General features: G+C 34.3%; 1 protein-coding gene across 1 annotated transcript; it reads left to right on the top strand.

The window, feature by feature from the left end:
* The first annotated feature begins 17,128 nt into the window (after nt 1–17,128).
* On the top strand, nt 17,129–26,131 carry LOC130968608 (wings apart-like protein 1). Its single transcript, XM_057893965.1, has 13 exons — nt 17,129–17,910; nt 18,908–19,007; nt 19,872–20,211; nt 20,778–20,890; nt 21,081–21,212; nt 21,390–21,483; nt 21,617–21,727; nt 22,464–23,041; nt 23,369–23,628; nt 24,274–24,424; nt 24,901–24,998; nt 25,108–25,189; nt 25,625–26,131. Exons 1-13 carry the CDS (start codon nt 17,435–17,437, stop codon nt 25,706–25,708), a joined length of 2,619 nt encoding a protein of 872 aa, XP_057749948.1. The 5' UTR covers nt 17,129–17,434; the 3' UTR covers nt 25,709–26,131.
* The last annotated feature ends 809 nt before the right edge of the window (nt 26,132–26,940 follow it).

Raw genomic sequence — 26,940 nt, 5'->3', positions numbered from 1 at the left:
ATCATTATCGTTATCGTCATACGTATAGCAAATTGAATTTTGAAAACAATTTATGATGCAAGATTTGATCAGTTGAACCAAAGTAAATCGGATCGTTGTTATGGATCGAATCAACTCGACAAAGTTTGATTCGTTTCTTTGATTAATGTAGTTCATGAGTAGTTGATACTCACGTAATAGTTTTGTATATAAGTTGAATAATTTTTTTTTCTTTGTAAAAATTGGTACTGATGATTAAGAATTTGGATTTGAATGGAATCTAGAATGTTTGAATTATTTTTTCGATTAATCTATTGTTGTTACGTTTCATAATAGTTTTGGAGTTGTTTAAAACATAATTTGATGCAAATTAAAATTAATTTTGGTGTTGTGTATTTTGTTGTGACTATTTTGATATATGATTTTGTGATTGATGTTGTTCGTTCTTATATTATACGTTTGGTACTAAATATAAATTAATTATTGTGTTTTTTTTATTTTTATGCCATTTCTATTTAGCAATGAAGTGATAAAATTCTTTTGATTATAAATATGAATAATTTTGCTGTTGTTAGTTTATAATGGTGTCATGCTTATAGCTTTCCTGTATTTTTGTTGTTTTTATGTGATGTTGATGAGTAATTTGTGCCAAAAATTATAATGAATTTCTACACATTGAAGAAGTTAAAAATTTATACAAAGATTACTCTAAACGCGCATATTTTTCTACTAAAATAAGGAACACAAATAAAAAGAGAAATCAAATTAAGAAAAAGTAATGAATATGCCCTAAATGATACCAGAACCACTATAACTTTTCTGTATGATCTAATTATATCAAATATAAGTTAAATAAGAATGATACTAAAATTACTTAATAGTGAAGACATCCAAATTCAATTCAAAACAAGCACACAAACAAGATTCAATCAACCACAAAAACACATTTAAGTGCTTGTTTGGGTATTATTATTTTGATAAAAAAAAGATCATTTTTTCAATAAAAAATATTTTTTTTTATTTTTTAGCGTGTTTGGCAAATTTCTAGTAGTAAAAGTAAAAGTACTAGAAAAATAAAAAAATCTTTTTTGAAAAGATGTGATTTACATCGTTTTTTAAAAGATCTTTTTTCCTTAAAAAAATATTTTTCATGTAATAAATAAATAAATAAATAATACTTTTATATCGTTATACCCAAACATAATTGATAGATAAAAAGATCTTTTTGTATGAGATATCCAAACATAAAATTACTTTTACTTTTTCATAAGATCTTTTAAAAAAAGATAACTCGAAAAAATATATTTTTTTAAAAATTCACCCAAACAAGCTCTAAATCAAATTTGGATAAAAAAATCATGAATATGGTTTAAATGACATTGGAAACCACTACAACTTTATTGTATGACCTAATTATATCAAATCCATGTCAATAAGATCAAGTGCACCTTATTTAACTCAAAATGACACCGAAATTATTTATTGATGATGACACACAAACTAATTTAAAACAAGCACACAAAATAATCAATCAGCCACAAAAATACATCCAAATCAATATAGATAAAAAAAAATCATGATATGACATAATTGACACTAGAATCACTGCAACTACTTTATATGACCTAATTATATCAAATATAAATTGATGACAACAAGCTGCATAGCACATTTAACTCAGAATGACATTGAAAGTAATTAATAATTACGACACACGAATTCGATTCAGAATAAGCACACAAGCAATTCTCAATCATCCACAAAAAATACGTGCATGTAAAATTTAAATCTAAAAGAATCATCAATATGTTACTCGTAATTCTTGTTTCATTCTCTTAACAAGAACTTGTATAACGGTTAAGAAATCTTGGTGTTAAAATTGAAAATTTTTTGTGTCACGATTAAAAATTTCAGTATTATTTCTTGATAAATTCTGCATAACTCAAAATTTCTCCTCCTCCTCTTCATTATCATCATCATCATCTTTTTCTTTTTTTTCTTGTTTGTATTCTCCTTCTTATTTTACCTTCTCATAATTCTTCTTATTTTACCCTTTTAATAAAAATAAAAACAAGAAAAAAATAAAATAAAGAAAAAAATACATAATGTTGCAAAATCACTGGAGAGAGGAGGATGAATAGAAAAAGCGTAGCAATAATAGTATCAATAAAAAAACGACAATAAAGAGGAAACACGAAAAAGAAGAAGGAACGTCAAAAAGAAGAAGAAATGCAGGATACGAACATTCACGATAGTCGGAGTGTTATTGAGTTAAGAAATTAACTAACATAATTGATGATGACAAATATTAGATTATTTAGCTAATTACTCAATTATTTTTGATTATTTTGGTTGAGTGTTGTAGGCCAAAATTCCTTGTTGTAGTAGCCCAGTAAAATAGACAAGAAAATCAAAGTTGATGGGCTGTACAAACAAAGGAAGCCCAAAGGAATCAAAGTAAATGAAATCAGATGGGCCAAAGAAATCAAACGGGTTGCATGAATGATAACCGATCCAAGCCCAATTGCATCTCTCATTCAAATCCCTCCAATTTGCTTTTTCTAAAAGCAACGTTCACCTTTTTCCCTCATGGTCAGAACTCGGAGAAAGAGAGAGAAAGCTTAGCTCCTAAGCTGTTCACCAAAGAAGCAAGAAAGAGAAGGTTTAGCAAAAAGGTTGAAGTCTAATCACCCACATCAAACCGTATCAAGAGAAGTCAGAAGCTACAGGTGATTTATTTTCTTCTACATGCATCTCATTTTCTTCTCTTCATCTTCAACTCTCTGTCACTCCAAATTAGGTTACCTGGGAAAGATGATCTCAGTTCAACACTGCTGTGTATCTACGGTCAAAAGTGTGTCTTGGGGACCAAGTAGTGTTTCAATGGCTAAGATATGGATTTACCATTGAAAATATTTGTTTCTGTTGTCCTATGACTTTCAGTTAACAAAGAATGGTCAGAACCAAAGTTCCTATTTTGAGGATTAACTGGAAAAATGAGATGGTGAGTTGGTAAAGCACACAGCTTGAGGTTTGACCTAGGAGAGAGCAACTTAGCAACATGTAAGGAGATACAAAAGAAGATTTTTGATCATTCAAAAGCCAAGGAAAGATAACCAGTGTTTTGAGATTTATGTTCTAAGAAGAATTCTTTGAAGAAGTTCATCAACTTGGACAGTGCTTCCTAGTCAAATAAGCATTCTGCCAGAACGAGGAACTAAATCAGAGGCAAAAAAATCTGGTTTATCACATAGCAAAGAGGCTGTTGAAGCATCAATCTCCTTCATGTTTTACAGATTCTAATTTTCTTTTTAATATTTATCTTTCTATAATTTTTTGAGGTAAAAGGCTGAATGAGAGAGTCATTGAAAGAGCCTAAGAGTGGAAAGAGGCAGAGAGATACACATGAGTGAAAAGCCTAGAGTTATTTCAGATTTTTTTAGGTTGAATCTGTGTCTTGTATCTTGTACCAGTGAGATATCCATTTCTTAGTTGGGTTAGCACTAAGAGTGAAGAGTTAGGTATTAGCATAACTAAGTCAAGTTAGGTTAGAATTTGAGAGTGAAAGGATTGTGTCAATCCTATAGAATTGGTGTATGTAATACTTTAACTATAGTGAAAATTCCACCACTGTTGTGGTAGAGACTGGATGTAGGTTGCATTGCACAAGGCAACTGAACCAGGATACATGATGGTGTCAGCTTCTCTCTTCCCTGCTCTGTTCTGTTTTCTGATATTCATGAGACAAAAATAAATTATCTCATAAATTTTCGGCTGCTGAGTTCAAACAGATTTAGATTGAAAGTTTGTTTTAAAAGGGTTATTTCATTAAGGTAAAAGAAGGTCATAGATTCAACACCCTTTCTCTAAGCCTTCTACAACCTTTAATTGGTATCAGGTGCTAAGGTCTCAAGAATCAATCTTTATCGCTTGGAGCAAAAGTCCAATGGCGAACAACTTGGGCACAACCACAGTTGCCTATACTCTAACCGAAGGCCAGTCAAACAATAGGCCTCCCTTCTTCAACAGGAAGAACTATGCCTACTGGAAAGAGAGGATGAGGTTCTTCATCTAATCCATTAACTACAACATATGAAAGATTGTTGTAAGTGGTCCCAAGATTCTAACAAAAACAAGTGCTGATGGAATGGTGACTCCAAAAGAAGAAGCTGAATGGAATGATGACGACAAGAAGAAGATAGAGTTGAATGCTAAAGCCATCAACCTTCTTCACTGTGCTATCAACTTTGAAGAGTACTAAAAGGTGTCTAGATGCAAGACAGCCAAAGAAATCTGGGAGAAACTCCAGGTTACACACGAAGGCATTAAACAAGTCAAAGAAATGAGGATTGATATGCTGCGAAAAGAGTACGAGATGTTCAATATGAAGGATGGAGAAAGCATTAATGAAGGGTTTGAAAGATTCTCAATCATAATCAACGACCTTGATGCTATGGGAACAACCTACTCAGAACAAACACTAGTGAGAAAACTCCTTAGAAGCCTCACAAAGGAATGGAAAACTACTGCCACTATCCTAGCCGAGAGCAATAACCTAAGCCCTATAACCTATGATGAGCTGAGAGGAAAACTCCTTGCCTATGAAGCCACACACACAAACCCGGACTCAAAGAAAAAGGGAATAACCCTCAAGTAAAAAATAGAATCAAAAGAGAGTGAGTCTAGTGAGGATATTTCAGATGATGAACTTATGTTTTTTGTTGGGAGACTTAGAAGCATAATGAAGAACAAAGGCAAATATAAGGGTTTAAGTTCAAAGGATTACAAGAAGGACTTGAGCAAGGTGACTTGTCATCATTGCAAGGAGACTGGACATTTTAAGTTCAACTGTCCAAAGCTCAAGAAAGAGGACAAAGGGAAGAAAGAAAAGAAGAGAGTGCTCATGGCATCTTGGGAGGAACTTGAGAATGACTCGAATGAGGAAAAAGATTCTGAAGGTAAAGATAAAATCTGTTTCATGGCTGGTAATGATCATCTTAATGAGGTAAGTTATTATGACTTGTCCATGGATGATTTACATGCTATAATTGATGATCTTACACTAAATTCCTTAAAACTGTTGGATAAGTACACTAAATGCAAATCTGAAAAAGATATGTTTTTGAGAGAAAATGTGAAGGAAACTGAATGTGCTTTGGATATTATTGGAGAAAATAGATTTCTAAAATCTGAACTTGAAAAATTAAAAGGAAAGCACATTGTGGATCCTTCTCAAGAGCTTATTGTTGAAAATGAAAGACTAAATGAAATGATTAAAAGGTTGAATAGTGACTTAGCAAAATTTGCTCAAAGTTCTAGTAACTTGGACAAACTACTTGCAAGTCAAAGATCTTTGTTTGAAAAATCTGGTTTAGGTTATGTAACCAAAGAGAGTGCAATTTTTAATGATTCCTCTATGAAATTTGTGGCCTCTTCATAAAAAACCAAATCCACTCCCAACAAACTGGGTCTTGGATATGTTCCCACATATGAGTAGAAATTTGATGAAGTTTACACAAGTAAAATTGAGCCACTGTCAAGAACCAAACCTACATCAAATAGGTCAGATCTGGGATATATTTTGAATAAGGAGGTTGCTTTAAAAAATCTACCATTTTACAACAAAACCTCATATTCGAAAAGTCCTAAAGTTTTCAAAAATTCTAGTGGAAGTGCTTTTGCAAAGAGGAACAATTATAACAAAAATCAGTTTGTCAAAAGAAATGCAACTTTTTCAAAAACCAGAAAATTTTAGTCCCTTAATCATATCCAGCATAATAAATCAACTAAATTTCAACAATACGCATCAGAAAATCACTGTTTTAATTGGAAGAAATTTGGTCACTTATATCTACAATGCTTCATTGAGAAAAGAATTGTAGGTAACCAAATTTAAATGTTGTGTGTGATTTCAATGCACTTGGGCAACCAAGATGGATTAACTTCAAATTATCCAAATTAATTTGGATACCTAAGGTTACTTGAAGTTTTTCATGCAGATTTGCCTATCATCCAAGAGCAAAAGGGACATGTGGTACTTGGATAGTGGATGCTCAAGGCACATGATTGGAAGGTCAACTTTCTTCATCAAATTAAACAAGTATGATGGATGTTTTGTGACCTTTGAAGATGATAGAAAAGGTAAAATAGTTGCTATTAAAAAAGTAGGTAATAAACACTTTACTTTTATTGATGATGTCTTTTTGGTAAATGGCTTGAGACACAATCTTTTGAATATAAGTCAACCTTGTGATATAGGATATTTAGTGACTTTCAAAAGACTTGAATGCTGTGTGTTGAATGAAAAGACCAATGAAGTGCTTTTTGTTGCTAAACATTGTAATAATGTGTTTGGACGTACCCTTGATAAACTAAATGATCAAAATGTAGCTTGTTTTCATTCTAAAAAATCTGAAAAGTGGCTATGGCACAAGAGATTGGGTCATAAAAGTATCTTTCAAATAAACAAACTTGTCAATAAAGGTTTAGTAAGAGGTCTTCCTTTGATAAGGTTTGACAAAGACATCACTTGTGATGCTCGCTAAATGGGAAAACAAACAAAAAGTTCATTTAAATCAAAGGAAGACATATCTACTAAAAAACTACTTGAATTGCTACATATTGATTTAGTTGGTCCAATAAGAACTCAAAGCGTAGGTGGTAAACATTATGGTTTAGTTATTGTGGATGACTATTCTAGGTTTGGTTGGGTTTTATTTCTTGCACACAAAAATGAAGCCTTTTCGGCCTTTGAAGCTTTTAGCAAGAAATTCAAAATGAAAATGATTTAAAGATCTCTTCTATAAGAAGTGATCATGCAAATGAATTTGAAAACCATCTATTTGAATTCTTTTGTGAGGAATTTGGAATATCTCACAACTTCTCTTGTCCAAGGACACCACAACAAAATGGTGTTGTGGAAAGAAGAAATAGAAGCATTCAAGAAATGACAAGAGCTATGCTTTGTGAGAGCAATGTTCCAAAATTTTTTTGGGCTAAAGCGGTTAACACAGCTTGCCACATTTTGAATAGAACTATCATAAGGAAATTTTTTAAGAAAATCCCTTATGAACTTTGGAAAGGTTACCCTCCAAACTTGGACTACTTGCACATTTTTGGATGCAAATATTTTGTTCTTAATAACAAAGATAATTTGGGGAAATTTATCCAACGGCGTATGAGTGTTTATTTGTAGAATATTTCACAACTAGTAAAGCATATAGATTTTACCATTAAGATGCTAGAATAATAGATGAGTCCATACATATTACATTTTGTGATACTAACTTGGTGCAAAGTGTTTTGGAATAAAGCTCAAAAGGATGATGAAATTGCACAAATCATGAAAATAAAAATTATGGACAAGCTGAACCAGAAACTACAACTGCAAAAAATCCAACAAGAGACAATTCCATTTTGTCTCATGAATCTGAAGGAAATCCTAAAGCCAGTAGCTCCCTGAATCCCTTGGTGATTGTATCTGCCTCCAAGTCCACCAGACCTTGTAAATGAAAATTCTTGAAGAATTATCCTGAGGAATTTGTCATTGGGGACATCTCTCATGGTGTTAAAATTCAGTCTTCAACTAGAAAGGCAAGTGAAGAATCAAGCATTGCTCTTCTCTCTCAAATGGAGCTTCAAAATGTCAAGGAAGCCATTGATAACCCTTCTTGGGTAAAGGCAATGGAGGTTGAGTTTTATGAGTTTGAGAAGAACCAAGTTTGGACATTGGTTCCAAGGCCGAATGGAAAGAAAGTGACCGGCACCAAGTGGATATTTCGGAACAAGCTAGGAGAGGATGGTAGCATTGCAAGAAACAAAGCAAGGCTAGTGGCACAAGGATATGACAAAGAAGAAGGAATAGACTTTGATGAATCCTTTGCCCTGGTTGTCCGAATGGAAGCCATAAGACTTCTTTTAGCTTATGCTGCTTTTTGTGGTTTTAAGTTATACCAAATGGATGTGAAATGTGCATTCTTAAATGGTGTGATAAATAGAGAAGTGTATGTGGAGCAGCCACCTGGTTTTGAAAATAAAGAATGTCCTAGCCATGTTTTTAAATTATCAAAAGCTCTCTATGATTTAAGACAAGCTCCTAGAGCTTGGTATGAGAGACTTAGCTCTTTTCTTTTGAAAAATAGTTTTCAAAGAGGCACCACAGACACGACTTTATTTATCAAGAACTCTAATGATTCTTTTATTCTAGTCCAAATATATGTTGATGATATTATTTTTGGATCAGCCAATGAATCCCTTTATACTAAATTTGGAAAACTCATGACAAGTGAATTTGACATGAGTATGATGGGTGAACTTAATTTTTTTCTTGGGCTACAAATTAAACAAACTAAAAATGGTATTTTCATTCATCAAGAGAAGTATGCCAAGGAACTAGTTAAGAAATTTGGTATGGAAAATGCCAAATCCATGGGAACTCCCATGCACCCTAATTCAAAATTAGACAAGGGAGAAATTGAGAAAGATGTATATGAGATTAGGTATAGAGGAATAATTGGCTCTCTTATGTACTTAATTTTCTCTAGACCTGATATTGTACAAAGTATTGGAATGTGCTCAAGATTTCAATCTAAACCAAAAGGGTCTCATCTTTCTGCAGTTAAGAGGATCAATTGATATATTCATGGCACATCCAATTTTGGTCTTTGGTATCCTAAGATCGATGATTTTTCTGCAGTTGGTTATTGTGATGCAGATTTTGCCAGTGATAGAATTGATAGAAGGAGCACATCGGGCTTATGTTGCTTCCTTGGAAAGTCCTTGAATATTTGGTCAAGTAAAAAGTAGCCAACAGTGGCTTTATCTATTGCATAGGCTGAGTATATATCTGCTTCTTCTTGTTGTTCTCAGCTTATTTGGTTAAAAACATAGCTTGCTGATTATAAATTAAATGCAGAAAATATTCCCTTCTTGTGTGATAATATGAGTACCATTAATATTTCAAAAAAATATAGTTTTGCACTCTAGGACTAAACATATTGAAGTGAGATTTCACTCAATAAGAGAACATGTTCAAAAAGAATATATTAGCATTCAATTTGTTAAATCAGAGGAGCAATTAGCTGATATTTTTACTAAACCACTAGCTGAGGACAGATTTTGTATGCTTAGGACTAGTCTAGAGATTTTAAGCTATGATTCATTGTTTGAAAGCTGCTGATGTGTTTGTTGGAGTTTTTTTGTCTCATAAACTGGTATGAGACAATTCTGGGCAAATGAAGAACCTTCTCTCTAAATAGCATTCTTTGGCCTTTGTTGCACGAACAGAATCACCTGGGCCAACCTAAAAAATCTGAACATGGGTGGTCCAATATGTTTCCTTAAACCAAACCACCTCTGGACCCAATATGAATGCTACATAATTTTTTTGTTTTTATTGGCTTGTGTGTTTCAGTTTATTTCTTTTTGTCTTTAAGTCCAAAAGGGTTTTAAATTTTAAAAATTAATTTTCTTTTTAATTTTTAATAAAATCAAATCTTTCTCTTTATTATGTCAAGTCCTTTCAAGTCAAATTAGAGGTGATGCAGTTGCATGGTTTAAGAAAATTTCTTTTGGGTACAGTTACCAATACTCCTTCCTCTCCCTCCATAACTCCTCCTCAAACTCTTCAGTTTTCTGCACTACCTTTATTGCTTCTCTTTGTTCAAAACCAGAAACCAAACTGTTTCACAAAAGCCCCCTCGTGAAAAGATCTTCAAGCTTCCTGCAAAGCAAAAACCTTCCACTCGCTCTCAAGACCGAACCTTCACTCCATCTCCCTCTCCTCCTACCTCACCTCCTCGGTCTGATCCCATGGCATACACTAAGAACCCCTCAAGGTTTTCTCCTTTAGCCAAGCAGACACCACCATCGAAGGACCTTCTTCTAAACCTGGTTCGTCGAAGCCAAGCTCTTTGAAAGGGAAACGCCCAGTTGCCGAACCTCCTCTGAGCCCACTCAACCTAAGACAAGGTATGTTCCCTTGCGCTCTCAGAGAGGCAAACCTCAACTCCCTCTTAAATCAGTTAGAGAACCAGACATTGATCCTTTTGCACATAAATCCCACTTCATGACATCCCACTCCAATTATAACCCTTACAGATTTAAGTCTGCCATGAATAATGACTTTTGTGAAGGTGTTATTAAGTACCGTACCATGTGTCCCTCTTTTCTTGCTGATTTGCCAAATCTGAAAAAAGAAAGGTTTTTCATTTGTTGAAAATTTAAAATTTTTAAACTGGAATCACTTTTTTAACATCAAAAAGCCTGTTTACCCACTGTTATTCAAAGAGTTTTATGCCAACATGACATATCACGAGGGCAGTGTTCATTCTTATGTTAAGAGCAGAGACATTATGGTAAACAATGAAACAATGAGTGATTCATTGAAATACACTGATGTTGGGGCTTGTGCTTATACTTCTGTTAAGTGGGATGAAGGAGTTGGTATCTCTTTCAATGTTACTTTGGCTCATATTTGTGAACATGTTTCTCTTATTGATGGCATCATCCCTACTCATAAGGCCCTGGGTTATGAACGTGCTCAGTTGTACCACATTGTAAATTAAATCATACTTCCTCAGAGCGGTTTATATCAAAGGGTATCTTATACTGACACTCTTGTTTTGTATGCCTTGCTCACTAAAACATAAATTTCTTTTGCTTATTTGATAGTTAGATACATGTTTGACTCTGTTAGAAGTGAGAAAGACAAAGCCCTTCCTTATGGCATGTTTCTAACTTGTTATTTTGAGCATTTCGGATGACTGTAACACTTTAACTACTGTTGCATTTACTTTAAATTAATTTGTAGTTTTAGACTGTGCATTAACACTTTCTTGTAGGTTTTAAGGTGCGGATTTTACTTGATTTTGACTATGCTCTACCCTTAATGACAAAAGGGGGAGTAATAGCATGGATATGTGTGAATTTTTATGGTAAATTTGATTGCTGCTACTGAATTTTTGTGGATTTTATTGTGATTTTTTATTGCTGCTACTACAATGGTTTTGGCATGAAAATTTGATTTGCAACTTTTGCTACTGCTGTGTTTTTTTTTTTTTGGCAAAAAAACTGGAACTTGCTTTATATGATATGTTGCTGGTTTGTCCTTGTTAAACTTGATGCTCTGTTTTGATGCTGACATGATATGTTAAATACTGGGCTGGTGATGACAAGTCATCTTAGGCTAGTTTTACAAGCCTTTTTAATTTATTTTTACTTGGTTTTCATGCATTTTTTAAGCAATAAGTAAGTACTTGGATGAAAATTCATGCTTGTCTTGATTCAATCAAACATTGTTAATTTTGTGCATTTTCATGAGATTTATGCAAAGAATTGTTTGATGCTATGAATGATGCATTATCTTGTGATTATGGCAATACTTTGATGCATTTTGTTTGGTTAATGATAGGTGATGAAACAAGAAAGCCCTGGAGCAAAAAAGAAGACCATTGAGTGCGCTGCCAACTTCAGAATGGCATTGCCAACACTAATGTGTGCAACTCATGAAGCAAGGAAGCCCTGGAGCTAGAATGAAGGAAGTGAATGCGTTGCTAACTCCAACAGGTCATTGCCAACACCCTTTCCATCCCAAGCATTGAGCAAGTTGCTAACTCAAGTTGCCAACGTCCTCTCCATCCCAAGTATTGAGCAAGTTGCTAACTCAAGTTGCCAACATCCTTCTCCTTTTGCATTACCATTCCTTCACCAAGTTAACCATGAGCACGTTGCCAACTTGACATTTCAAGTTAGCAACGCCCTCTATCTTTCAGCATGAAGAATGGTAAACAAGTATGAAGGCGTTGGCAACTTAAGTTAGCAACGCCACTTTTTGGATTTCTTGGCAACCTGACCTTGTCTTCTTCAAACAAGAATAACTTGAGCTATAAAACTCCAAATGAGGTGATTCTAGTGGCATTAGAAAATAGGAAGCAAGAGCTTTCCAAGCATATATGGTACTACATGGTGGATACTAAATTTGAGGGAGAAAACTTTCCCCGAAAGTGCATAGATGAACATGGTATCAACATGTAGTAAGGCCAGCTGACCTCTTCACCTTCCATGGAGTATATCTTGAGTTTTAGAGCTTCAAATGATGTACTCTCAATGGAATTGGAAAGTAGACATCTAGAGCTTTCCAACGATATATCATAGTATGAGTTTGACATTCTTTTGGAGCTTCAAAAGCTGGCTTCATTTGGAGCCTCAGAAACTGAAGGCGTTGGTAACGCCAAAATACAAAGGCGTGTTCACCAATAACGCCTGCGACCCTGCAGGCTGACCTTACCCCCTTCAATGGAGCATAACTTGAGCTATAGATATCCAATTGAAGTGCTTTCAGTTGCGTTGGAAAGCTGACATTTAGAGCTTTCTAATGATGTATAATAGTCCATAGTGGGCATGAAATTGAAGCTCAAAATAATAGGCAACTTTAAGTAAAAAAAAAAACACAAGGGCGTTGCCAACTTGGGAATTCAAGTTAGCAACGCCAGCCCCTGGGAAAATATGAAGACGTTGGTAACTTGGGCTTGTGAAGGCGTTGGTGCCAATAACGCCCATGTGACCCCCTGGAGCTTGGTTTTGGTTCAATTAAATTACTTCAAGGTCCATCCAACCTCAAGCAAGCAAAGCCCATAAATCTCAATCAATCAAGACCACAATAATCATCTAGAATAGTTAATTTTCATTTGATTGTAATTTGTTTTTAATTTCATTTTAATTTGTAATTTAGGAAAGCCTATATAAAGGCATTAGTTTCATAGAATTAAGGAGGCTGGATAGGGAGGAGACCAATTTGGAATTCTGTGAATTGGCACACTCCATTAGGAGTGGGTCTTCGGACCCCTCCCCTTCATACACTCTTCTTCCCTCTCTCTTCTCTTCTTCCTTTGTAGTGGTTTAGTTTAATTTGTAATTTTCATTTTTGAATTCTTGAATTTTCAACTTCTGTTTTGAATTCTCACTCTTTATTTAAATGCACTCTAATTTCATGCAATAACCATTTAATTCCCTCTGCATTTGGGAAGAGAGCTCTGTTTCAATTTTGATTGAATTGATGTTTATTTCTTCTTCTCTTATTCATTCTATTTCATACTTGGATATCTTTTAGAATCATTAAAAGATAGTTTTGTTCTTCAAGAATCCTTGAATCTATTAGAATCCTATTGTGAATTCGAGAGAAGGATCATAGGGTTTAGTTTGAGCTCTGTTGGCATAATGAAATTGATTCTTGATTTAGAGTTGGTACGTGACATATAACCATTCTAATATTGGGTCTTTGAATTTATGTAGTATGTGATTAGAAATTATGCTGGTTTATCTAAGAGAGAGTCTTTGTACTTCATAGATCCAATTACTACCAAGAAGGAGATTGGATCTACTTGAATTACATGTGAGCCTTGAGAAAGGGATCATGGAATTCAGTTTGAGGCTCTTCTCTCATAATCTTCTTGATCAATACATTCTTGGTTGGTATGTGAGATGTAACCACTTTGAATTGAGGTCTTGAGGGTTGTGTGGCCTTTATATTAGAAATTGAACTTCACCTCTTCTCATGGACAATTAGATCACGAGAGTGACAATTAATTGTGTTGAGAAAAATTGAGTCGCCAAGAGATTGGGACCCAATTATCTACAATCTGCCATGGATCTATCTTACATGATTGAGAAGGAGTGAGACCCATTGATTCAAGAGGAATCAACATCTCCAATCCCTTATGTTTTCCATCTTTGCTTTCTGTAATTTACTTTCCAGTATTTTACTTTCTTGAAATTTACTTCCTAGTAATTTATTTCCTTGCAATTTTACTTTCCAGCTCTTTATATTCATGTCATTTACTTTCTCTACATTTTATTACTTTCCATTTAATTTTTAGTCATTTACATTCCTTGTTGTTTATCATTCCAATATAATTGCCTAACTAGAATAATCAATTAACTATTGATTGCATAATACTTTAATTCTCGTGGGATCGACCTCACTCTTGTGAGTTTTATTACTTGATACGACCCGGTATACTTGCCGTTAGTTATTACGTGAAATTTTAATTTTTTACGTATCAGCTGGATTTGTGTTGCTGGTTATGTAATATCCCTTAGTCAAGTTGTATTGTAAATATCTCTTTATTTTGTCCTCTACAAGTATAATAAACAGGAAGGAAGAAAAGAGCATAAATCTAAGGGGAGCTACCTTTGAAAAAGAAAGGGGGAGCAACACTAAAGCAAGTAACATAAATTAAAGGGAAGTTTCTCAACTCAATTCAAATTCAATTTCTTTTAGTTAATGTTTAATTATGTTTGTCATCAAGGGGGAGATTGTTGAGTTAAGAAATTAACTAACATAATTGATGATCACAGACATTAGATTATTGGGCTAATTACCCAATTAGTTTTGAATTTTTTGATTTTTTGGTTGAGTGTTGTTGGCCAAAATTTCTTATTGCAGCAGCCCTAAAATAGACAAGAAAATCAAATTTGATGGGCTGTACAAACAAAGGAAGCCCAAAGGAATCAAAGTAAATGAAATCAGATGGGTCAAAGAAATCAAACGGGTTGCATGAATGATAACTGATCCAACCCCGATTGCATCTCTCATTCAAATTCCTCCAATTTGCTTTCACCAAAAGCAACATTCACCTTTTTCCCTCTTGGTCAGAACTCAGAGAAAGAGAGAGAGAAAGCTTAGCTCCTAAGCTGTTCACCAAAGAATCAAGAAAGAGAAGATTTAGCAAAAAGGTTGAAGTCTAATCACCCACATCAAACTGTTTCAAGAGAAGTCAGAAGCTAACGGTGATTTATTTCCTTATACATGTATCTCATTTTCTTCTCTTCATCGTCAACTCTCTGTCACTCCAAATTGGGTTATCTGGGAAAGATGATCTCTGTTCAACACTGCTGTGTATCTACGGTCAAAAGTGTGTCTTAGGGTCCAAGTAGTGTTTCAATAGCTAAGATATGGGTTTACCATTGAAAATATTTGTTTCTGCTATTCCATGGCTTTCGGTTAACAAAGAAGGGTCAGAACCAAAGTTTCTATTTTGAGGATTAACTGGAAAAATGAGATGGCGAGTTAGTGTAGCACACAGCTCGATGGTTGACCTAGGAGAGAGCAACTCAACAACATGCAAGGAGATACAAAAGAAGATTTTTGATAATTCAGAAGCCAAGGAGAGATAACCATTGTTTTGAGGTTTATGTTATGAGAAGAGTTCTCTGAAGAAGTTCATCAACTTGGACAGTGACTCCTAGTCAAAGAAGCATTCCGCCAGAATGAGGAACTAAATAAGAGGCGAGCAAATTTGGTTTATCACATAGCAAAGAGGCTATTTAAGCATCGATCTCCTTTATGTTTTACAGATTGTAATTTTCTTTTTAATGTTTATCTTTCTATAATTTCTTGAGATAAAAGGCTGAATGAGAGAGTCATTGAAAGAGCCTAAGAGTGGAAAGAGGCAGAGAGATACACATGAGTGAAAAGCCTAGAGTTATTTCAGATTTTTTTTAAGTTGAATATGTGTCTTGTATCTTGTACCAGTGAGATATCCCTTTCTTAGTTGGGTTAGCACTAAGAATGAAGAGTTAGGTATTAGCATAACAAAGTTAAGTTAGGTTAGAACTTGAGAGTGAAAGGATTGTGTCAGTCCTGTGGAATTGGTGTATGTAATACTTCTTTAACTATAATGAAAATTTCACTACTGTTGTAGTGGAGACTGGATGTAGGTTGCATTGCATAAGGCAACTGAACTATGATATATGATGGTGTCAGCTTCTCTCTTCCATGCTCTGTTCTGTTTTATGATATTTATGAGACAAAGTTAAATTGTCTCATAAATTTTCGACTGCTGAGTTCAAACAAATTCATATTGAAAGTTTGTTTTAAAAGAGTTATTTTATTAAGGTAAAAGAAGGTCATAGATTCAACCCTTCATTCTCTAAGCCTTCTACAACCTTCAAGTGTGCATTTACACTCTCGCTAATGAATCTGATTTTTATTGGGTTTGGATCAATTTAGTTAAATTTAGTTGCCAAAAAAACTAAAAAGAGAGAGAGAAAAAGAGAAAAAGAGAGAACGCAAAGTGATAACAGTGATACTGATCAGATGATAACAAGGAGTAATTAGTGGTGAGAATGATGATAAAAAAAATTTGAAAACAATTTTGATTTTCATTCAAAATTTTAAAGATAAAAAAAACTCAACCTAACAAAATTATCCGTTTAAAAATAAACTCTAAATATATTATGAAAACTTTATCTCTGACGTATTTTCTCTCCCATTTTTATATTTTAAAAATTATATTTATAGGACCAAAAAATTAGTTTAGTGGAAGTAGAAATATAGTAAATTTTGGGCGAGCTTATAGAAACTATTTTGAAAAGAGAAAAAGCTTTAAATTCCAAAATCATGTATTCTTTAAAATGATAATTCGAATAGTTACATAGACTCAGATATTTTATAAGTAGTTCAACTTGGTTCTTCTTAATTAAAGTCCATTTTTTTCACCAATTTTATTGGGATAATAATATTATATTTTAAAAAATTGAATTAAGAAATTAACTTTTTTCAACTAATATCATCTGTTATTTTTAAAATGATCTTTTATTTTAAAATTTAAATCTAAATTTTAATCTTAAATGCTAATTTTTTTAAAAATAAAATACAAAAATATTAGGATTTTTGGGTTTTGTCGAAATATGAAGATAAGATGAAATTATTGGTAATGATTTTTATTTTTAAAATATAAAATAAGCAAAATCGTGAGTCGTTGGTAGTAATTTTTATTAAAAAAAAAAAAACTTAAAAGTAAGATCGTGAACAGAAATTTTATTTTTTAAAGATAAAAAATTACAAAATTGAAAAAATGACCATTTTGTGGAAAACACCCCTCCCCCTGAGAATTATCTTTTTTTCCCCGCAACAATGCAAGTCCTATATTTCTGTGTAATTTTCTTATGGCTGTTGCCCCGTTTTGCATAAAAAAAAAATATATTTGTATTATTGGGAAACAGAAATACGCAAATAAAATTACCAAATTAGCCTCTCCTGATATTCACTCGGGGAATGCAAAATTAATAAGATAACATAAGATAAAGTTACACTGGCCCATTGAATTCAAAATCGCACGGAATTTAATAATCCAATTAAGAAAAAAAAAAAAAAACCACATACACACAAAAATTCAAAAACCTTAATTCAATTCCCTTCATCCTCCTCCTCCTTCTTCTCTCAGTCCACTCCATCGGTGTCTTCTTCTTCTAATTCAGCTCACCCAACCTGAAAATTCATAAAAACCTCACCTTTCTCCGTCTTCAATTCTCCCCTAATTCATTCACACAGACAATTCTTTAGACCCTGTTCTTCCAAAAAAGCCCTTTCAACCTCACAAAATGACCAAATAGCCGCCGCCACCAACCACCACCGTTACGAAATTCCGTCGATCTGGTCCACCAGTGAAGTAAGATGATCGTTCGCACATACGGTCGCCGAAACAGACCCCTCTCGAGGACCTGCTCAGCTTCTTCTCTCAACGACGACGTTTTGGACCCACTATCGCAGGAGAGTTCACAGAACCACGACAACAACATCTACGGATTTGCGTACTCGTCCCAGGATTCGTCCTCGCATTGGTCCCTCTTCGATTCGGATCCTAATTTAGTAGACGATTTCGGCGGCGGCTGCAGGGAGCCGAAGAGGGCGAGGAAGGGGGAGAAGAAGGCGGCGGCAGCTAACGGGAGTTGCCACGTGGCGATACCTACGACATCGACGCTTATGGAGGCGCAGGAGTTTGGGGAGATGATGGAGCATGTTGATGAGGTGAATTTCGCTCTCGATGGCCTCCGCAAGGGACAGCCTTTGCGGATCAGGAGAGCGAGCTTGGTGTCACTGTTGGGTATTTGTGGCACCACGCAGCAGCGGAGGCTTCTCAGGAGTCAGGGGTATGCAAATTTTTTATTTTTTATTTTTAATTTCCTGAAAACTCAATGTAGGATTTGAATCTGAAATATATCTATTGCAGATATTGGAAATTGTTATTGTTATTGTCACTATTACGTTTTGTTTGTGAGGAGATAGTTCAAAGTTTCGAAATTGGAGTGGATGGAGTCTTGGGTTGATTTTGATGTGGTTTGAGATGTGGTTTTTGTATTTATTGGCCAGGTCTTTGGATTATCTTAAAAAATTTTGAAGTTGGGTTGTGATATAAATCTTGTTCTTGGATACGAATATTTGGGAGTGCTTCACGAGGAGGAGAAGTAGAACAAAAGGGCTTATTAGTGTTTTAATCCATTTATGAGTCTGATATGCAATTCCCATTAGAGTTAGTTAGATTCAACTGGTAGATCTCTATGGTCTCTATGGTTATTTTCCACGTAGAAATGTGACGTTAATGGGAGCTTAGATATGTGTTTATACTATATCGTTTAATGAAGTCTATTGCTGGTGGTTTATTTAATTTTTCACTTTTTTAAGTCTTACAAAAAGTTTGTTCACATCTGGTGGGTGTGAGAATCCTTGCTCAGGCTGTAAGTCTGTATGGGCCGCCCCTTCCCACAGCCTATAGGCAAATAGGTGCTTTGTCTTGAACTTGAACCTATGATATGCAGATTGAAGAATACATTTAACCACTTAGCGCAAGCTAGATTTTAGTTTGATTCACCCCTTGGTCACTTTCTTGCCATTCAACAGGATGCGAATGATAGCTATGGTTCAATACTAGATTTCACAGTTAAATAGATTCATAATATCGATTTACCGTTTGCACTATTACTTAATTTCCCTAGAAAAGGCGTGTTAAGTTTACTTTTACCCAATTGACATTATTAAGATTTAGTTTGGAATTTTAAACTGAGTATATGAATTGAACTCATTGTCACATCGAAAAATACACCAGTATGAATGTTTAGCTGATTAGTCCCTGATTTTTATACTCTATAGGATGGCAAAGACCATAACTGAAGCTATTTTGGGCCTCAGTCTCGATGATTCTCCCAGCAATCTTGCAGCTGCAACTCTTCTATACGTTTTAACCTGTGATGTAAGTCTTCTTTTGTTTTAGAATTTGCAGTTGTAGTTAATTATGGAGGAAACTTTGGGCTTATAAACATAAAGTCATTAATGTTATGTATGAGAAATTTATTCCGTTGCCAAAGTTCTTATAAGCTGCTATTGGTGGAAAGATAGAACTCTCTTGTGATGCTGCTGTAAATGCACTATTTTCTACATAGTAAGATTTTATTAGAGCTCAATTCCTGTTGTTAATTATTTGATCGCACTTTCAAATAGATCTTTAATACCAAAAGGAAATGCTAAGCACGTGTGTGTATTCCCATTTTTGTTCTAAGTTGGAAGAAAAGAAGAAATCCAATAGAGGCTTCTATGTGTTGGCATTACTATTTGAGCAATGGAAACATTTTCTTTGGCATGATGTTTACAAATAACCTCTAGATGTGGAACTCTATATGTTTCCTTTGTGGAACTCTATATGTTTCCTTTGTAGTTCATTCCAGACTTAACAAAGAAAACTAAGCCCAACTAATGTATTTAGGCACCTTCCATCATTACATATTTGGCACTTTGCTATATTATATTGTTTACCTTTTCTAGTTCTGTACATATCCATTAGAAACAATATTTCCCCCTTATTTGGAAGGCATGTCATCAAATATCTTTCATGACTTGGCTTAAGAATATGCCTGTGCAATGTGAACTTGGCACCTCATTTATGACAGATTTTTCAGTATTTGTTTTATAATCAATAAAGGAAGCTTCACATGCAATGGCTTTGAGTCCCATCTTATATGGACAGCAGTGATTATTCAGTGACCTATACTTCCATTCTGATAGTTTGGACTGTAAATCAAGGTGTTCTCTAATTATCTATAATATGCTTTTGCTTCAGGGTCAAGATGATAATCTACTTGAATCATCTGGTTGTATTCAATTTCTTATAAAGTTGTTGAGACCAATTGTCTCAACATCTATCGCAGACAAGGCACCAAAACTTGGTTCTAAGCTTCTATCCTTGCGTCAGAATGATGACATGTTCAAAACTTCAATGGGAAGAATGGATTCCAGTTTGGTCACAGTTTTTTCTAGAGTTCAAGAAGTTCTAGTAAATTGCAAAGGACTAAAAACATCTTGTCAGAATGACAGTGTGGTGGAGAGGCCAGAGTTATGCCCGAAATGGTTAGCATTGTTGACCATGGAGAAGGCTTGTTTATCTGCCATTTCTCTTGATGGTATCGTAAAGAATATCAACTTCCACATTTTGTATTATTGTCTGAAGGTGTTCCTTTCATTGTTATAGATTTGACTGTTTGATTCTTTAATTCCTGATGATGATTTTCTTATGCAAACATACCAATAGATCATTGAATCTGTTCATCTGTAATAATGTTTACTGTTTAGAACTTAATGAAGACATGAATGGTTTATTTTGCCAATCTTTCTGTGACTAGCTTTATTCTTTCAATTTCCGAAAATTGCATATTTATATGTAGCTACAAACTGATTATTTTTCACTTTTCAGTTCAGTGGTACTGAATTTGTTGGAAGATGCCAACATTACCTACAAATTACTATATTATTGTGATATACGGGTGTTAGTGCTTTTGCCATGTGTCTTTCTATTCCAAATTAATAAATAGTTGACAGGTGTCACATGTAAAACGTGATTATCTTGTATTTAATGCTGAACTAAACAGAATGTGTAGCTGTATGTGGTCCCACTGAGTATCGACATACTTCTTCATGGAATTAATTATTACCCGTTGTACTGACACATATGATGACTATGTCTGTCCAGAAACCACTGGTGCTGTACGGAAGGCTGGTGGAAATTTTAAGGAGAAACTAAGGGAGTATGGAGGACTTGATGCGGTCTTTGAAGTCACCATGAATTGTCATTTAGATTTGGAGGTGTGAGCTTGTATGTTAGTTCAGTATGTATGCCTTATGTAATGAGTGCAGTTTCCATGTGATGTATTGGGCTTTACATTTTGATTACTTGTTTTTGTTGATTTCTATTTTACAAATGCTCTAGCAATAGGAGTGTAGATGAATTCAATTTGTGGTAATTATTACCTTGAACCGTGACTTTGTCTTTCAGAAATGGGTGGAGGATGATAGTTCTCTCTCTACTAAGGATCTGAGAAATAACAAACATCTGAAGAATCTAACCCTACTTCTCAAATGCCTGAAGATAATGGAGAATGCTACTTTTCTAAGCACAGATAATCAGGTGAACATATGCACTTTGCCTGTTTTATTGTAAATGTTGATTGCTATGTTTTATTGTTTTGAGTTTTGCTTGTGTCACTTCCCATTTGTCTTACATGATGGATACTGCAAGATTTGTTGCTTTTTTGCTTGACTACCTTTCTAATTTATCTAACTTACATTTACTTTGCCATAATAGACTCATTTGCTTGAATTGAAAGGAAGATTAAATCCTCAGGCAACTTCTTTTTCTTTTACGGAGCTGATCATAACTGTTATAAGGATCCTTTCAGGTAATGATCACACAAAGGCATAAATTCCTGCTTCTGTTCATTTTTTCATTCTTTTCACTCAACATATTAGTTTTCATTTCTAATGGTTGATGCTTTTTCTTCTCTCCCCTAATTCTTGCCAATATTCTTCTAGACATATGTTTATGTCGAAGTGCCTCTGCTGCATCCAATGAGAAAAAGGCTTATGGTTTGCTCTCTATGGTCAGTGATGATTCTGAACCAGATCTGTTCAGAGACCATAAAGGTACTATGTTTTTTTTTTTTTTTTTGGGGGGGGGGGGTGTGTGTGATATGGGGATAGAAGAAAAAAGTACTATATTGCTATTTTGTTGTTGCTATTTTCATGTTTATTGATTATAGTTATATATGCTGGACTATGTATGAAGAGCTGCCAAATTGTTATAATCAAACCATTATACAATCATTCGTTTTCTCTAGACAGGAAATATTGCTTGAACTGTTTCCCCTCTTGTTAGAGGATATATCAATACCAATTATCTGTTTCTCTGTTTTTTTACTGACAAAAGGGAACATTGGCATGAATTAGGGGAGAGAAGAAAAGGCACCAACCATTAGAAATGAAAACTAATATGTTGAGTGAAAAGAATGAAAAAATGAACAGAAGCAGGAATTTATGCCTTTGTGTGATCATTACCTGAAAGGATCCTTAATCCTTAATTAGATGATGTTTTCTGAACTGTGGATAAAAAAATTGTTTTAATCTGAAAGAAAAGTGAGAAAAGCCATTGATTTTAGTTGGTATTTTATTTCTGCTTTGTTGTTGTCATGTTCTGCAAGATAATTCGGTGGTAACCAATTTGTTTGTTTGCATGATACATGATAGAGTTCCATGGCGTCGTTTGATTCATTTAGCCGACCCCACCTAGTGGGACAAGACTTTGTTGTTGTTGTTGTTGTTGCTTACTAATGTTGAAATAAGTTTGTCTTAAAATTTTTGAATGCTTTCATTTGAATTTCAGAGAATGAACCTTTATTCAAAAGTTCTATCGGCAAGTTGTTTGGTATGAATAGAGCTTCTTCTGCTAAGAATTCTGATGTTACACGGAGCAGCCGACTTTTGACATGTAGTCAGATGGAATGTTCACAATCCATTTCTGAAACACCCAGCACTTCAACTAGTGATATTTATTCGCTAAAGATGAGAGTTAGTTCTTCAACATCTGAATCTTGCAGTGGTGCATCAAAGAGTTCAGGCTATAAAGCATCCACAATCCATAATAGTTCAAGGAAGAATGTACGGTTTACTGAAAATAGCCCAATTGTAATCTCGGATGATAGCCAAGATCCTTTTGCATTTGATGAGGATGACTTTGCACCCACTAAGTGGGACATATTATCAGGGAAACAGAAGAAATCTCATTCTAAAAGAAAATATGAGGTGCCAAGCAGAGAATTTGAGTATGTATGTCAATCTCAGACTAAAGAGATAGAGATCCAACAAGAATTGAATGATGTTGACATCAATTGTTCCAGTTCTGTTGTTGGTGATGAAGAAGGTTCCATCCTTCTAAGTGATTGCCTTCTAACTGCTGTTAAGGTATTTCCAGCATTTGCTCTTTCCGGATATCATTCATATTCATTTCATAGTCTGGAATTTGGATTTGGATGACTGAATCAAGGGTTTTTACCTGCCAGAATCAGATCATTTGGCAGTTACTTACATTTAATTTGTGCTTTAAATGTCAGTTGAATACAATTCTTTCTTTGTTTTATATATACTCCAGTAGGCCTATGTCTCTGTTATTCACTTGATATCTCTTTTTATTTTATTTTAAGCAAGAACTCCTATCTGGGTTTATGTCTTACAGCACCCGATATGTCACTTAAGGCTTGTGCACTAACTAAGGTTGTCTTGCTACTGTAGGTGTTGATGAATTTGACTAATGACAATCCTGTTGGCTGTCAGCAAATTGCGGCCTATGGAGGACTGGAAACTATGTCTAAGCTGATTGCTGGTCATTTCCCTTGCTTCAGCTCTTCGATGTCCTTTGGTCAGATGAAAGAAAATACTTCAAGTGCTGAAGACCAGCAATATGATAAGCATCTCACTGATCATGAATTAGATTTTCTTGTGGCCATTCTGGGCTTGCTTGTAAACTTGGTAGAGAAGGATGACCACAACAGGTAAGTGTTCTACTGCTTTATGTTTTATGTTCTACTATTTTAAGTTTTAAATTTGAACAATTTACCATGAGAAAGAATGATTTCGATGCATACATGGTTGAATTGTTACACATGCCTCGTCATGTTATTTTGTAGTATTTTCATACTATGCTATTGTAATGATGCATTTGTCTATTTTCATCGTTCACTCTTAGGAATTTGCTAATTAAGTCTTGGCTTGTTTCTAAATGCATTGCTCATATCTTCAGAATTATAATGTAGCATAAAGACCATTCTTTTGTTGCAACATATGACACATATTGTAGTGACATAGCTAACATTTTTAAAAGATTATTTTATGATGAAACACTAATATCGTCATTTGATTTATATAGCAAACCACTTAATTAAGAATAGAAGTTGAAAAACTACCCATTTTTTAATCAATGTGATTTATTTTTGTTTTATCTAAAGAAAAAGAATATAATAAACTAACTTCTCACCAATTCTAATATCATTGTATTTTGTTTTTTGTTCAAATAAACTACAATTGACAACTTGATAAGGAGAAACTAGATGTCTAAAATTGGTTTAGTGTTATCATGTGTGATGTATTTCATTAATGTCTTTTGAGACCTTTTAATTTTGTTGCTGGTTTTTTTGCAGATCACGCCTTGCAGCTGCCAGTGTTCTGCTTCCTTCATCACGGGGCTTGGATCATGAGGCTCGGGGGGATGTTATTCAATTATTATGCTCTATTTTCTTGGCTAACCAGGGTGGAATTGAGGGAGATGGGGAAGATAAACATTCGGCACTGGTAGGTTGCATATTCTTGTTTCCTCTTAAGAGAGTGGATTATTGTTTTGGATTGGCATATTATACTTTTAAAGTGGAATTCCAGAAATTTCCTAATCTTTCTAATTTCTTGGTTTGTATTGTGCTTAAACAACACCCCCCCAACCCCCCCCCCCCCCCCAAAAAAAGGAAAAGTCAATTTTGTGGTGCAATTATGAGGCCACGGTTAAGGGTAAATTAGTTATTTCAGATGAACGGGAAAGACTAAAAGAATGGTTGGAGTCTTTCTTGACCTCATTGAATTCTGACATACATAAATAAGTAAATAACTGGATGAGGACTTAAAACTCCTAAGATATTGATCTTTTCATCTAGGTCTTATCTGATGTGTAGCCAATTCAACCTGTTTAGTAGGACCAGCTCAACGTAGGGTGTGAAAGGATGTGAAATTTGATTGCGTATGATGTAGCATCAATAATCTTGTGTTTCATCTTGCAGGATGCTGAAGAAGTTGTTCTCCAGGGTGAAAAAGAAGCTGAGAAAATGATTGTGGAAGCTTATTCTGCCCTGCTTCTAGCGTTTCTTTCTACTGAAAGGTCCATAACTAATCAATTTTAATTCACCACCCCCCACCCCCCTCCCTCTATTTACTCTTTAACTGCTCTTGCTTACATCAAGGCTTGCAATTTCCTTTTTGGTCTACAGTAAGAGCATCCGAGCGGCAATTGCTGACCATCTCCCAGATCACAACTTATCTATTCTTGTGCCTGTGTTGGACAGATTTGTGGTATGTTGCTATAACCATTGAGATAAAATTGGAAAACTAGTGAGAAATAGTATAATTTATTATCCTTTTTTTTTGGGAAGGGTAACTAGAGTTTGGTTTTAGTTTGGGAACTTTAATATGAGTGGGCCAACTATCATATTTAGTTTGGAGTTTGCATAAAATGAGAATATAATCTTCAAAAGTCTAGTTTGAGCTTGCTGCATATCAGATCTCAGAAGGAATACTTTCTAAAACTTAGTTGCTAGAATGCTTTTTGACCAGAAGTCATCAGATTTCTATGATTGAGCCAACCTCGTGAGGATCTTTTGAAATATATGCTTCAATGGAGATGCCTACATCTTATGCCTAGGGCTTGCGACTTTACCACTTAAAACAAAAATCGGACGTTGCACCTTTGATACTTTTCTTAGCTCATGATGATATCTCTTTCTGCAGGAATTTCATCTGTCATTGAACATGATTTCACCAGAGACTCATAAAGCAGTTAGTGAAGTCATTGAATCGTGCAGAATTCGATGAAAGCCCAGCACATCGGAAAACTCTGTACAGCCACAGCGTAAGTTAGGTTTTTGTTACTCCACACAAAATGGGACTGCTGCAGCTTAGTTCATTACAGAGTCTGACCAAGTTACATATACTTTATGAATGCTATACCATGTCCTATATTTGTATCACCATGCTGGTGATGATGTATACAGAAAATTAATAGTGGGTTGCATTATTATTAGCATAGTTGTGTGTGTAATCAATGGTAGTAATTTTTTCAATATTTTTGTTTATTCATTCATTTTTCGTGTATCAGAAGCTTATATATTTTGTTATAAATGCTCATGTAGAATAGCCGCGTCCTTTTTCTTCATATTTTCGGCAACTTGACATAAGCCGAGATTGAATCAGTGTTAAATAATCATAATATTTAAGTAGATATCTGTGCATTAATCATATGTCAGTTTACATTTTACAAACACAAATGATTTTGGGTTCTTTCCAATTAGTATTTCATTGATCGTTGCTCCTTATGTTCTGTAATCAAATATTGGTTTTAAACCTACATGGGCACAAGATGATTTCGTTTGATGCATAACCGAAACTTTCGCGTATTAACTCTGATAAATTAATAAGCCAAGAACAGAAAGAATATAGAGGAATTCAGCATGATGTGTTTACAACATTATGAAAGATGATCAGGTTACATGAAAGCGTAAGCCTGTTAGTTTGGAAGTGCCGTACATTATTACTAACATGCCAATGAAATGGATGAAACCTGAAAATATATATTAGAAATTTGGATTAGAAGATGAAATAGCAGATGAACCTTCATGATGAATATCTTATTACAATTTGGATCAAGTCAATGCGCAACGGCGGAAGCAATATATTATTTATTTATTTCTATTATTATCTAAACTTCTAAACTACTCAAAGAAGAGAAGGAAAATTAATTTTTAAAACTGTGGCGGCTGAACCAGTTTTCACAGTTATGCAATTTATTTATTAAATGCGAAAAATAATTATTATGGTATTAGTCATTATGGAATGTGCATTACATTTTAATTAATTAATGGTTTAAATTTTAGAAATAATATATATATATATATATATAATAAAAGACATTTAAAAAAGAGAAAGTCTAAGAAATTAACACTTTTGTTAAAATTCGGCCAGCACTTAACCGGTAAAAAAAAAGTGAGAAATTCCACACTATTAGATGTAATCTCACACCATTAAAAACACTAATAGTAAATAATTAA

The sequence above is a fragment of the Arachis stenosperma genome, chromosome 3 (assembly GCF_014773155.1).
Source record: "Arachis stenosperma cultivar V10309 chromosome 3, arast.V10309.gnm1.PFL2, whole genome shotgun sequence".
Lineage (NCBI taxonomy): Eukaryota > Viridiplantae > Streptophyta > Magnoliopsida > Fabales > Fabaceae > Arachis > Arachis stenosperma.
Note: the sequence above shows the minus strand (reverse complement) of the source record. Positions and strands in the feature narration are given on the sequence as shown.